General features: G+C 45.7%; 1 protein-coding gene across 1 annotated transcript in view; it reads left to right on the forward strand.

The window, feature by feature from the left end:
• TTC7B (tetratricopeptide repeat domain 7B) overlaps positions 1 to 13,416 on the forward strand; it is a 248,079-nt gene that overhangs the window by 51,729 nt on the left and 182,934 nt on the right. The window contains exon 4 of the mRNA XM_011949417.1: positions 5,958 to 6,079. Coding sequence (XP_011804807.1) covers positions 5,958 to 6,079 — 122 coding nt within the window. The remainder of the gene's footprint in view (positions 1 to 5,957; positions 6,080 to 13,416) is intronic.

The following is a 13,416-nucleotide window of genomic DNA, read 5'->3' on the forward strand; positions in this document are numbered from 1 at the left end:
AAATATAATTGGGGTTCATTTTGGTGTGTGTATATATATATATATATATATCTAAATTAATTTTTCCCAATTAAAATTAAAATTTCCCAAACTCCCAAATTTCAGTGCTACTGTAAGATGATCTTTCCTTTTCATATTTTCTGTCATATATATGTTTTTAGTCATTTGATAAAATTCTGGATACTACAGTAATTTCTGGCTTTTTAATTTTGTTGCACTAATCTGTGTTGTGCCAACATGACACTGTTTAATAGGCATTTCTTTATGGTAGGTTTTAACATTTAAATGGTTAGTAACTACTCATTACTTTTATTTTTCAGATTATCCTTTGTTCTTATCTCATTCTAATACTGCCAGATAAATTTTAGAATAATTTCGTTAAGTTCAAGAAAAATCCTTTTGGGATTTGGTTGAATTTTTAATTCCATACATTAATTTGGAGAATTATGTTTAGTCTCCTGTCATCTATGACCTTCTTCCTATTTTGTCAAGATTTTTTGTTCTATAGACTTTAGTAGGTTTTTAAAAAAAAATTATTTTAAAAAAGTGATGAGGTTTCGGTATGTTGCCCTGGCTGGTCTCGAACTCTGGACCTCAAGCGATCCACCCACCTTGGCTTTCCAAAGTGCTGACATTACAGGCGTGAGCCACTGCACCTGGCCATTAGGTGATTTTATTCTCAGATCTTTTCTAGTTTTATTGCTTTGTGAAAAGGTTTTTTTTTTTTTTTTTTTTGAGACAAGGTCTCACTCTGTCACCCCGGCTGGAGTGCAGTAGTGTGATCATAGCTCACTGCAACCTCAAGCTCTTGGACTCAAGCAATCCTCCCGCCTCAGCCTCCCCAGTAGCTTGGACTACAGGTACACACCACCACACCTGGCTAATTGTAAACATTTTTGTAGAGATGAGGGTCTCACCATCTTGCCCACACTGGTCTCAAACTCCTGGTCTCAAGCAATCCACCTTTCTTGGCCTCTCAAAGTGTTGGGATTATAGGCATGAGTCACTGTGCCTGGCCTGGATCATTTTGAAATTATATTTTAACATATAAGAATGCCTGTGATATTTTAATTCACTTGCACAATCATGTATTGAGTGCCTTCCCTGTTCTGGATACTGTTTGACTGCAGGGGCACTAGAGTGGGTATGGCACAGAGCCTTCCCTTAAGTGGTTCACGCCTGTAATCCTAGCACTTTGGGAGGCCAAGGGGGGGTGGATCACCTGAGGTCGGGAGTTCAAGACCAGCCTGGCCAACATGGTGAAATCCCGTCTCCACTAAAAATATAAAAATTAGCTGGGTGTGGTGGCACATGCCTGTAATCCCAGCTACTTGGGAGGCTGAGGCAGGAGAATCAGTTGAACCCGGGAGGCGGAGGTTGCAGTGAGCTGAGATTGTACCACTGTACTCTAGCCTGGGTGACAGGAACTCCATCTCCAAAATAAATAAATAAATAAATAAAAATTAAAAAAGAAGCTCATGAGGACACAGGTCCTTAGCCAGGAGTAGTGCTGTGGTGGGAAGTCTCAGAGAACTCTGGGAGCTCCAGAAAAGGCCTTGGGCCAGTGTGGGAGTTCAGGGATGTCTCCTGGAAGAGATGACACCTGAGCAGCATCTTGAAGGCTGACAAGGATAGCAGTGTTGAGGATGGCAAGGATGGTGGTTATTGTCCACAATACTGAACTCTTCTGTAGAAACAGAGCTGATGCTTTTCAAAGAATGATAGTGGTCATAGCTTGTTGCAGCCTATGGATCTATGCAGTGCAATGATTTTCGTCGTTGTTTCCTCCTTTCTTTTTTGGAGACAAAGTCTCACTCTGTTGCTCAGGCTGGTGTGCAGTGGCATAATCTTGGCTCACTGCAATCTCTGCCTCCCAGGTTCAAGCAATTCTCATGCCTCAGCCTACTGAGTAGCTGGGTCTACAGGCACGCGCCACCACACCTGGCTAAGTTTTTGTATTTTTAGTAGAGACAGGGTTTTGCCACGTTGGCCAGGCTGGTCTTGAACTCCTGAGCTCGAGCAATCCACCCACCTCAGTCTCCCACAGTGCTGGGATTATAAGCATGAGCCATCACTCCTGTCCTGTTTCCTCCTTTCTAATATTTTCAGTCTTATCTCTCTCATGCCTTATTACCATAATTTATAAAATGATGTTAAGAAATAAAGATTTTTGTTTTATTTGTATTCAAAGGTAACTCTTTAATATATCTCCATTAAGAATTATACTATTTGTACAATAATGTATAATATTTGTTCATGCAGTTAATATAGCTCCATTAAGAATTATAATATTTGTATAATAATGTATAATATTTGCTCATGAAGTTTCTCATTTGCAATTCAACCTTGTGAGGTAGGTATTATTATCCCCATTATATAGATGAGGGCAGTGAAGGTCTGTGAGGTCAGAGGTGTTGTCCTAAGTCCATGAATGGTGGGTGAGCAGTGTCAGAACCAGATCTCGCGCTTCGGTCTTTTGACAGAAATCTTCGGCCCCTTCCCCTGTGCTTCCTTGGTCATTGGGTACTTGCTTCTGCCAGAGCCAGCTGCGCTTGTTAAGGACACTTGTTGGCAGTCTCTTCACTGGAAGTGTTTATCCACAGAACAAGTGGTGGCTTCAGCACTGCCAAACAATGCTTCTGCCCAGGCCCACGTGTTGGAGTCTTTTTGTGAGAAAGGGATTAAGTTCAAGATGCTTAGACTTCACTGTAAGCCCTGAGCTATGCTAGTCCCTCCGAAGCTTCCTTGCATCTTTCCCATTCTTCCCATTTATAACCTTAAGCCACCTCCTGGCTGCCCTTGTGTTTTGGACTTTGCTCTGCAAGCAGACACAGATGAAGGGGAAGGAGCTGGGCTGTGGAGTCAGGGGGACCTGGGTTTCTACACCAGCTCCACCGCTCTCAAGCCACATGATTTGGGCACCTCACTCGGTGGAGCCGTCTCCATTTCCCAGCTGGTAAAGAGAGGATAAGGGTGTGTATCTCGGTGGGTTTTTGTGGAGGAATACATGAGATAGCCACGTACCCACATGGTGCCTAAGACACAGTGGGTTACTTTCCTTTTGCCTTTTCTCTGCATTTATGTTTGGCCTTGAAAATTTATTCATTTTCTATGTATATTGAATGCTTATCCTGCGCTAGACACTGCAGTAGACACTGGGTAAGTAAAATAGGCGTGGCCTCTGACTTTGTGGAATTTGTAGCACAGTGGAGACAGACAGTCAGAAATCAAGTGAAGAAATAACGATGCCAAATGCAATGAAGGAATAGGAAAGGATGCTGTGGGCAGGTGAATAGGGCAGACTTCCTTTATGCTGGTTGTTAGAAAAGGCTTGCTTCCTTTGGAGGAAGCAAGAAGCAGAAGCAAGCTGATATCTGAGAGATGAGAAAGAGGAAAAAGAGCTTAAGAGCAACAAGATCCAGATTGGATTATGAAAAATTATTCAGGAGCCAGGCGCAGTGGCTCATGCCTGTAATCCCAGCACTTTGAGAGGCGGAGGCAGTTGGATTGCTTAAGCTCAGGAGTTCAAGACCAACCTGGGCAACATGGTGAAACCTCATCTCTACAAAAAATACAAAAATTAGCCGAGTGTGGTGGCACACACCTGTAGTCTCAGCTACTTGGGAGGCTGAGGTGGGAGGATCATTTGAGCCTGGGAGGTTGAGGCTGCAGGGAGCCATGATCATGCCACTGCCCTCCAACTTGGGTGACAGAATGAGACTATAAATATATACATATGTGTGTGTGTGTGTGTGTGTGTGTGTGTGTATGTATATATATACATATTCAGGCTGCTTATAAAGAGTGAGGGAAATAGGGAAGCAAGAGAGGATGTGGAGACTCCATTCAGGAGGCTGTTATAGAAATCTGACAGGAAGTCCTGGCAGCTCAGATGAGGTAATGGTAGTAGAAATGGATAGTCACAGACATAGTTGAGAAATAATTAGGAGGGACAAACTTTCTAAAGTGTAACTTTGGTTACACTTTAGTTCCTTCTGTTAAATTTAACTAAATTAAATATAATGGTTTAAATTTAAAACTAGCATATATAACATGATCTCATTTTTTTTTGTAAAATGATTTTTATCTTTCTCTGCTTGATACATGTGTCCACAAAGATATCTGGATTGTCGTTCAATAAATGTTAACTGTGGTTATTTTTGTGTGATGGAATTGTGAGGTGATTTTTTTATTTTCTTTTTTGTGCTGTGCTGAATTTTTTGCTTTAAAATAATCATGGCATGTCAAAATTAAAACTATGCTAAAAAGCAAATGAAGGATGATTTTTAAAAGTTTCCGTACTGGACCTCCAAGTGCAGCAGTTGGATACGTGAGTCTGAAATTCACAGAGAAAGTCTTGACTACAGCTATAAACTTGGGCGTTGGCATCATACTGATGATTTTGAAGCTCTTAGGGATGGATGTGGCATCTCAAGAGACCTAAGAGAGAAAGGAGCGTGGCTAGGATGGCGCCGTGTGCATCTCTGGCACTTGACGGATGAGTGGAGGAGCCTGTAGTGGGTGGAAGAGGTTCCCAGAGAGGAGGAACTCCCGGAGAGCTGGGGGTGCAGAGCTGAGGGCTAAGTCAGGACGGAGCTGGGCAATTTCTATAAGATGCTGGGATCCGATTCACAAGCTAGGGTTGCCCACCTCATTCCTCAATGTCTTGTTTGTCATGTACCTTCTACCTTACTTTTCCCCAAAGCTTGCGGGTGAGGGAGCTAGCAATTACTTTCACTCTGTTTGGAGACTAAGGTTTCAAGACCTCTAGGATGTTTGGGGTTTGGCAAACAACTGGGTCTTTTGAAGAGCTGCTGACTCTCAGCAAATGTAGACAGCATGATTGGAGAACATTGGTTTTTACGTGAGCCACAAGTAGGCTTTCCGCTGAGAAATACTTTGACTTGTGAATTTAAAGAGAGTAGCAGCAGGCAGGCGGCAGTGGCTCACGCCTGTAATCCCAGCACTTTGGGAGGCCAAGGCAGGCGGATCACAAGGTCAGGAGATTGAGACCATCCTGGCTAACACGGTGAAACCCCGTCTCTACTAAAAATACAAAAAAAAAAAAAAAATTAGCCAGGTGTGGTAGTGGGCACCTGTAGTCCCAGCTACTTGGGAGGCTGAGGCAGGAGAATGGCGTGAACCTGAGAGGCGGAGCTTGCAGTGAGCCAAGATCGCACTACTGCACTCCAGCTTGGGCAACAGAGTGAGACTCTGTCTCAAAAAAAAAAGAAAGAGAGAGTAGCAGCTACATGTTTATGCTTCAGTATACCCAACCCAACTTGCAAGTCTTCCTCCTGATTAGTTGGCAGTCTTTCTTGCAGGGCTAAAAAATTAAACCTTTAAAAACCCCATTATCTGTTGACAAGCTAAGAAGTCAGGTTTGGGGAGACAGGGTGTTTTGCTCAGCTCTCCGCTTGAGAATAGAGGACTGCTACGCAGCCCAACCTCACCAGGTTGCAAAGCTGCAATGTCCCTCAGCTCTGGAGCCCGGCGAGTCTGCCCTTTTCTGGTTGATTCCAGGGCTAGTGTGGATCACAGCACTCATCAGCTCATCTTGGAGCTCATCAAGCTCATGCAGGGCTGCAGCTGCAGTCCACCCTTTGCTAGGACCTGCTTCTGTGTCCCTCAGCTTTCCTGTCAGTATCCTGGCCTTCAGCAGGGCCTCTCTACCTCTAGTGCTTCTCATAGCACCACCTGCTCATCAGGACCCCCCAGTCTTCAGCTCTCGGTACCAGGAGGGCCCTGTGTGCCCCTGGGTTGCTTGGCTGCTTCCTGTCTAGTAGAACCATTCTCTCTGCTTTTCTAATACTTGCACTTCTACACTTGTGCCTCTGCACTGATATTTGCGTGAGGAAGTTGGTTTTTTAGGTCGTGCAGTGCATTTAGAGATAGGGTTTGAAGGAAGTAGGCTTGGATGTGCATCTGATTAGTTTTCCAATTTTCTCCCCTTCTAGGTAATACTTTCTAATATTCAAAACAGAAGCCCTAAGCCTGGCCCTGCTCCCCACGATCAAGAACTAGGTTTTTTCCTAGAAACAGGACTTCAGAGAGCCCATGTCCTCTATTTCAAAAATGGGTAAGCCTTCTTCATTTTTTTTTAATCCACTTCCTAAAGAAGGAAAGTAGAAAGCCTTACAATGCTGTCTCCAGTTTAGTTATTATAATAAAGGAATTTTAAATATGAACTACCATTGGAAGTTTTTTTTTCAAGAATGAACATTGGCTGTTTTTGTCTCTTCTCTACCTGGCTCTCTTGCTTTCCCATGAGATGTGAAGGTGGGAGAAGGGAGGGAGGGAACCCGAGTCACAAGTGCACAGCCCCAAAACCAGTGGGGTTGGCCTGACGGGAGCCACGCCTTCCCACGCCCTCCCTCCATGAATGGCTCTGCATGGGCCTCCCCATTTGTTAAGGAAAAAGTTAATAAATTGGAAATCCTGGCACACAGGAGCATTGCCCTTTCAGTGGCTGATCATTCAGGGAATTGAATTTGCCAAATCTCAGCCAGTTTTTATGAAAGTGAATGTGGCTTTGAAAAGGCTTTTATAAAAGGTTGAAGGACATGAATGGGAGGGACCACTCTGGAGTGCATTTGATGTTTGTTTTCCTTTTTGTGTTGCTCTTGTGAGAAATGTGCTGATTCTGTTCCAAATCTCTTCAGTTATCCCTTGTTTTGACATTGTGCTGCAGGATAGATGTGCATGAAGACCAACAGTAGGTATCTGGTTCCTCTGTAGCACCCCTGTAGGCTTTGCATGGGAGGCCCCTAGAGGCGTATTCCCCTCCTCTAGAGTTAGTCCAATAGTGCCTTGAATGGCAGAAGGGACCCAAGCCCCAGGCTCTGGAAAAATGAACAGTGGAGTTGCTCCTTCTTCATTTTTAAGAGCTTCAAACCTTGGTGTAGCTCATGAAACTGGGATTTCATCTGCCTGGTGACCCAGAGCCGCATGCATCTATTTCCCATTAGTTGAAAATAAATGCCTATTTTTCCAGTCCTAATAAACTGCTTGTGAGAGAAGGTCTGCTTTGGTCCACAGGCCTCTGACTGAGCTCCACATGGCCCACAAAAGGCCGTGACATACACCCCAAAGTTTGCAGCCACTCAATGGCCTTGGCACAAAGATGCTCTTGCATTCAATCTCATCTGCCACTGATTGAGATCATTTGAGCAATGGCGCACATCCCCTGAGCTAAGATGAAGTTCTGTTTTCTTTGCTGTTATAAATAGAAGGAGAAGGGAGGGAACATGGAATATTTTTCTAGTGATGTTGCTTTTCCCTTTTCACGACAAATGGTGGTCATCACAGAGGAGCTCCCAGCCCTTGCCCTCCTTCTCTCTAACCTGTGTCTGTATGTGTTAATATGGAGGTCCAGACCCAGGAATTAATCTCCCTGGGGGTCCCAGAAGTGCCATATCGGTACGTTCAGTTGAAAATGTTTTGTGTGAGATTAATAAGAGTGGGTTGGATAATTTATTTTCATTTTTGAAGCCTGTTCCTTGGGGAGAAAGGAAGACTACTGGGCCCTGAGACACTGGCTGCCCACTGGAATCCAACTAAAAAATAATGATGAGAGGTCTGCACTAGGTGATGGATCACGTGCCACGGATTGCTTACTGGCTCATTTCTCATTTTATTTCACTTTACTCAACTTCAAGGAAATTCCTGTTGATATAGCCTTGAGGGACTGCTTAACTTTGAAGCTTTTTCTTTTTTCTTGTCCTCCTGCTCTTCTCTCTGGGCTCTAAAGACCAGTGATGAGATTTTGGGCCAAGTACTCTCACTCTTTTTTTTTTTTTGAGACAGGGTCTTGCTATGTTGCCCAGACTGGTCTTAAACTCCTGAGCTCAAGTGATCTGCCTGCCAAAGTGTTGGGATTACAGGCGTGAGCCACCATGCCCAGCCCAGTGAGCCAGGTACTCTCAAAGGTCCCTGCTAGCTGCAGTCCCTGCTGCCACTAGCTCAAGGCTGGGATGGTACAACAGTACTGAAGAATTACTTTTAGGAGGTGGAGGTGAGGGCCGGTTTGGGGGCCACAGAATGTGGACCAAGGAGAAAAACCATTGGGAGATTTTGAATATGCCAAGTGCTGTCAGGGCTGCTTGATCCATACCAGTGGGCTACTCAGGGCCCGAGGGCCACGGCCAGGGCTTATTTGTTGGTGGATGCCTACAGCAAGCGGGGACAGAATGGAGGTAACTGCTGTCCCTAAGCACCAGCAGCTTCCCACACTTCCTTGTCATGTACTTGCTCCCGGTTGTCTCACTCCTTTTGCTTTTCCGCAGGTTTCTTCTGTGTATCTGGAAGGATATAATGGGTGGGTTTGACTGATTTTCAGTAGTAGGAAAATACACTAGAGTTTGGCAATAAGAGATGGAATTGATGAAACACAATGTTTTTCTTTAGAAATATACTTAAATGTATACTTAGCTTTTTAGTTGTCGTTCCTGAGGACTCACTGAATGACAGTCTTGAATCTGATTCTTTTACAACTCTCCATCTTTTCCAGAAGTCACTGCTGAACTGGTGGACTTGGGCATCTCTTTCAGAAAACCTGATGCCAGGACCAGTTGCTAGGCCCCTTCTGATGCATTAGATCCAAGGGCTGCTTTTCAGTTTGGCTTAAACATTTGTCCTTCATGGTCACTGGTCCTCACAGCGTTGCCACTCCACTGTGTACAGTGGGCAGTGTGAGCAGTGTTGCCCCTATTGTTAGGAAAAATTTAGACTCACAGGGGATGTGCCTTGCTGCAGGTCACACAGTTCCTTGGGCTCCAGTCCTTTCACCACTGTGTCACTGTGTGGGAAGTGCTGCCTCTCGGTGTGGAGGGAGTCGATGGGAAGGATTAACTGTCCATCGCCCTCTCTCTGTGAGGGAGCAGTTGACCTCCAGGATGGGACATCGCCCACAGACAGTTCCCAGCCTCTGTTGGTTTGGTGATTTCTCCTAAGGCTTTCCCTCGTGCCTCACCTACAGCACATCACAAAGCATCTCGTTCTCCTCCCCCTCCTCCCTCGGCCTCCCTTTCTGGCTCCTCCTCTTCCCTCTCCCACCCCTCTTTTTCTTCTCCTTCCCATCTTTTCCTTCCCCTGCTTCCTAGTTCCTCTCTTCCTGGACTCCCTCTTTCCTTATGAGGCGGGAGAGAACAGCCAGTTGTCGTCCTGGCCAGTAACTTACTCCGCCTCCCAGTCCCAAGTCTCTGGGCGCGGTCCGACTTGGAATGTACCCAGATCCATTTCACATCTATTTCTCTTATCCCTCTGGGTGGCAGCAACAAGCCTGTTAAGGCTGAAAAAAACATCTTGTTGAGGCTCCGCAGAGGGTGAAAGCAGAACAGTAGCCTCAGAGGGCCAGGATTGCTGCCTCCGAGGGCTCTAAGTCGCCTCGCCACGGCAAGCGCTTGTGCGAGGGCAGCTCGGGTGCTGGGTTTGGAACCAGCCCTTTCTTCCTCTGGGTCTCAGGTTCTTTATCTGGGTGATAGAGTGAGTATCACTCACCTCGTAGAGCAGTAGTGAGGAGCAAATACAAATATACACATGGAAGCACCTCACAGGGTGTCAGGCAAACAGCAGGAGGTAAATTGTGACTTCCAGTGGTGATGATGCCTGGCTGGCTTACCAGCTGAAAGTGGGCCCAGATTAAGGTCACATCCTGGTTGAAGTGGGAGTTTGTGGAGAAGGAGATGACTGAGCCGGACATTGCCAGGGCTTGGAGGCAGGGCATTTCTTTACAGTGGCTGCTGGCTTAAGGAAATGCTGCTCAAGATGCATAGCCATGAGTTTGGATAACATTCTAGTTACTTTCAGATAGGTGGGACTGACTGGTCTGACTGCGGTAGCACAGGGTATTCATTTTGCAGCCCAGCTAGCAGCAGAGAAACGGCTTCACCCTCGGGTTCCCCTCGGCCTTCTGAGAAGACAATGCTACTCCGTACTTGAGTCATTGCCGCCAGAATTGCCAGAGAAGCTTGATTTGGGCATGTCAATCAATTTTGGATTTTTACCTCTTTACAGAATCAAGGTCTTATTCTGTGGCCCAGGCTGGAATGCAGTGGTACGATCCTAGCTCACTGCAGCCTCGAACTCCTGGGCTCAAGTGATCCTCCTGTCTTGGCCTCCCAAAGTGCTGGGATTATAGGCATGTGCCACCATGCCCAGTTGGGATGCCAATTAGTTACTGCAGGTTGCTTTAGGAATATTTACCCACCTTTTGTAAACAAAGGGTAGCAAAGCACATTTAAAGTAAACTTGCTTCTTGTTAGCTGTGTCAGGTGTCCTGGGTAAGCAAAACGGATTGTAGTGTGTTTTCACTGGCTTTGAATTGATTTTAATTCAGGTGGGGTGGAGATAAATTGATGCAAAAGGCAAATGACTGTCAGCTGGGAGATGCACCCATGGGGTTGTACCATTTCCTAGGTTACATCACCGCATGCTGCATGGGAGGCCTTGACTCAGAAAGCAGGAAGTCAGGCAGGGATGGTTCAGACCTTGGGCTCCCCTCAGGTACTTGCAGCCAAGCCAAGGAATAAAGTGGTATGGAAGGGCTTTTGGATCTCTATTTTTTATAATCAAACAAATAGACCACTCATCACCACTATGCATCGACTTTAAAAAGCTTTCAATCTTCCCATATAATCTCTTTGCAATTGTTTAGCCCTGCTCAGTGTAACCTAGACTTAGAAGGCAGGAAAAGGAGTCCAAGAGGCCCTTCTGTGTCCTATGGGCTGCTGAGGAGGGTGCTTCCTGGGCTTATGTCTCAGATACAGCAGCAGCAGTAGCAGCAGACAGGCTCCCATGTCCCATGTGATTGTGGGGAGGTGATCATGGCGAGGGCGCCCGCCAGGACGTGAGTGTGCTTTGATGGATGCAGTTGTCTCTCTGGGTGCTTGAGCAACTTCGCCTTTGATTCTGGCCTTCTGGAGGTCATCTTCCCTCTTGCAGTGGTAATAAGTGTTCGCGTTTAAAACTGCACACTACTTTTGACAGTACAAGTCCACCGCAGTGAACGTAAGAGAATTTACACACATTTCCTGTAAGCATTTAATAACCATCACTTTTTTGTACGCAACCCTCTTCAAGAGATACAGAGATGAAAAGGAAATGGGCCTTGTCATCTGGGGGATGGTAGAGAAAAGAAAAAAAGGCGAAGACATAAACATTAGTAACTTTAAAGGTTATGATGCGGTTTTATAAAATAATAAACAATGAAAGAACACCTGATCATTTAAGTGAGCTGAAGCTTCCAGGCCCATTTAGTCATGCATGATGCTGTTATCGGCTTGGCTTCTGGGGAGGCCTCAGGAAATTTGCAATCATGATGAAAGGCAGAGGGGGAGCAGGGCCATCACATGGCCAGAGTAGGAGCAAGAGAGCGAGGGCGAAGTGGGGCACCACACACTCTTCAATGAACAGATCTCATGAGAACTCACGCATTATCATGAGGAGTACCAAGGGTGATGGTGCTAAACCATTCATGAGAAATTCACCCCTATGGTCCAGTCACCCCCAACCAGGTCCCATTTCTGACACTGGGGATCACATTTCAATATGAGATTTGGGTAGAGAAACACATCCAAACTGTATCACAGGGCCTACATTAGGTTGTGGGGACAAGTGGTGAAGAGAAGAGACAATGCCCCTGCCCTCCTAGAATTCATGGAGAACTGAGTCTCATGGAGAATTAGGAATTAAAATAAGCCATTTCAGGATAGTCGTATGTGTTATCACTGGGGAAGTCCAGGTTGCCACAGAAGCAAACAGGAACGCTGCTCTGCTGGGAGGGCCATGTGATTTGGAAAGGGGAGTGAAGATTTGGAAAAGCGGGCTTGAGATGGCATAGATGCCTACAGATGGGGAAGCACCAGAGGGACGTTCCCAGTGGTTGGTGGAGTATGGAGTTAGAACTGCACTCGGTATTGTATGTATTCTACAGGATATGAGACCAGTCTGGCTGGAGTGATTGTTTCTGTAGACATCTGGGGATGTTCCTCTAAAGCTTTCAGCATGGGACCTGGCATGCGGTGGGTTTGCTCAGTTATTCAATGAGTGTTTGTTGAGTTCTGCTAAGTACCTAGTACTGTGCTCAGTACTAGTATATATTGACCAATATAAGAGACATAGTCCAGGCTCTCAGGGAGGAGACAGTCTAGTGAGGGAGACAGATAATAAGTAAATACTGGTTGTATATAATTACAAATTGGAATAGGTGCTAGGAAGTGAATGCGTGCAGTGAAAACAAATAACAGAGGGCCCCTGCTTAGATAGGGTGGCCTGGCCAGGTCTCCGGAGGTGGTGACATTGAGATGAAACCAAGACTTGAAGGGTGAGAAGGAACTAACCAGGTCAAGCACAGGAGAAAGAGAACTCCAAGGAGAGGGTGCAGAATGTGCAGAGGTCTTGACCCAGGAAAGAGCTAGGTGTGTTCAAGAATCAGAAAGGAGTCCAGTGTAACAGAAATATTGGAAGGAAGAGGGTCGCAGATTCTCTCAGTCTGGCTTACCCAGAAGAAGGCAGGTCCACTGTGCAGCATATAGTGGGAGAGTGATGATTGTCCAAAGAAAAGTCCCCAAGTCATCAGGACAAAGGGTAGGTGATACTAGGTGGTGAAGACATTAGATGTGTATCTTAGAGATACCAAAGGGTATAGAGACCAAGAGAAGTGGATGCATTTGAGATGTCTGTTAGAACTACTAGAGTTAGGACTGCTGGTGGATTGGATTTGGGGGACAGAGGGTAAGGGAAATGGAGGAACCAGAGATGACTCCCCAGTTTCAGCCTTGAACAGTTGGTTAGATGGGTGGAGACAAGGAGAGGATCAGATCTGGAAAAGGAGAAATCAAGAATTTGCCTTTGGGCATGTTAGGTGTAAGATGCCTGTGAGATGTCTAAGTGGAAGTGTCAACTGAGAAGATACACATGACCAGAAGATGGGTTTGACTTGAGTTATAAATGGAGAATTTCAGCATATTGATTATATTTAAGGCCCCAGGATTGGATGAGATCAGTGAAGGGGCAGAGAGTAAAGAGAGAAGACAGTCCAGGACTCAGCCTGAAGACATGCAAGAGTTGGAAAATGAGTAGAGGAGGATCCTGCGAAGGAACTGCCAGAGGCGGAAGGGAAACCGTGAGGGTGTGTCCTTGTGAAAGCCAAAAGGGGAAGCTGTGCTAGGAAAGAGGAAGTGGTCACCTGTGCCGAATGCTGCTTAGATGTTCATAAAGAAGACCAAATTGTGACCCCTGGATTAGATGCCCTGGAAGACATCTGTGACCCTGTAACAGGAGAAGCTGGACAGGGGAAGGTGAGGAGCAGATGACAAAGGATGAATTGCAGCTCTGTATACAGGCCACTTCCCAAAAATGTTCTTCCCCTTCCATTTTCTTTTCTAAGGTGCAGTTCATGCTGGAAGGACGGATGGC

This window comes from Colobus angolensis, unplaced genomic scaffold (assembly GCF_000951035.1).
Source record: "Colobus angolensis palliatus isolate OR3802 unplaced genomic scaffold, Cang.pa_1.0 Scaffold3, whole genome shotgun sequence".
Taxonomy (NCBI): Eukaryota; Metazoa; Chordata; class Mammalia; order Primates; family Cercopithecidae; genus Colobus; species Colobus angolensis.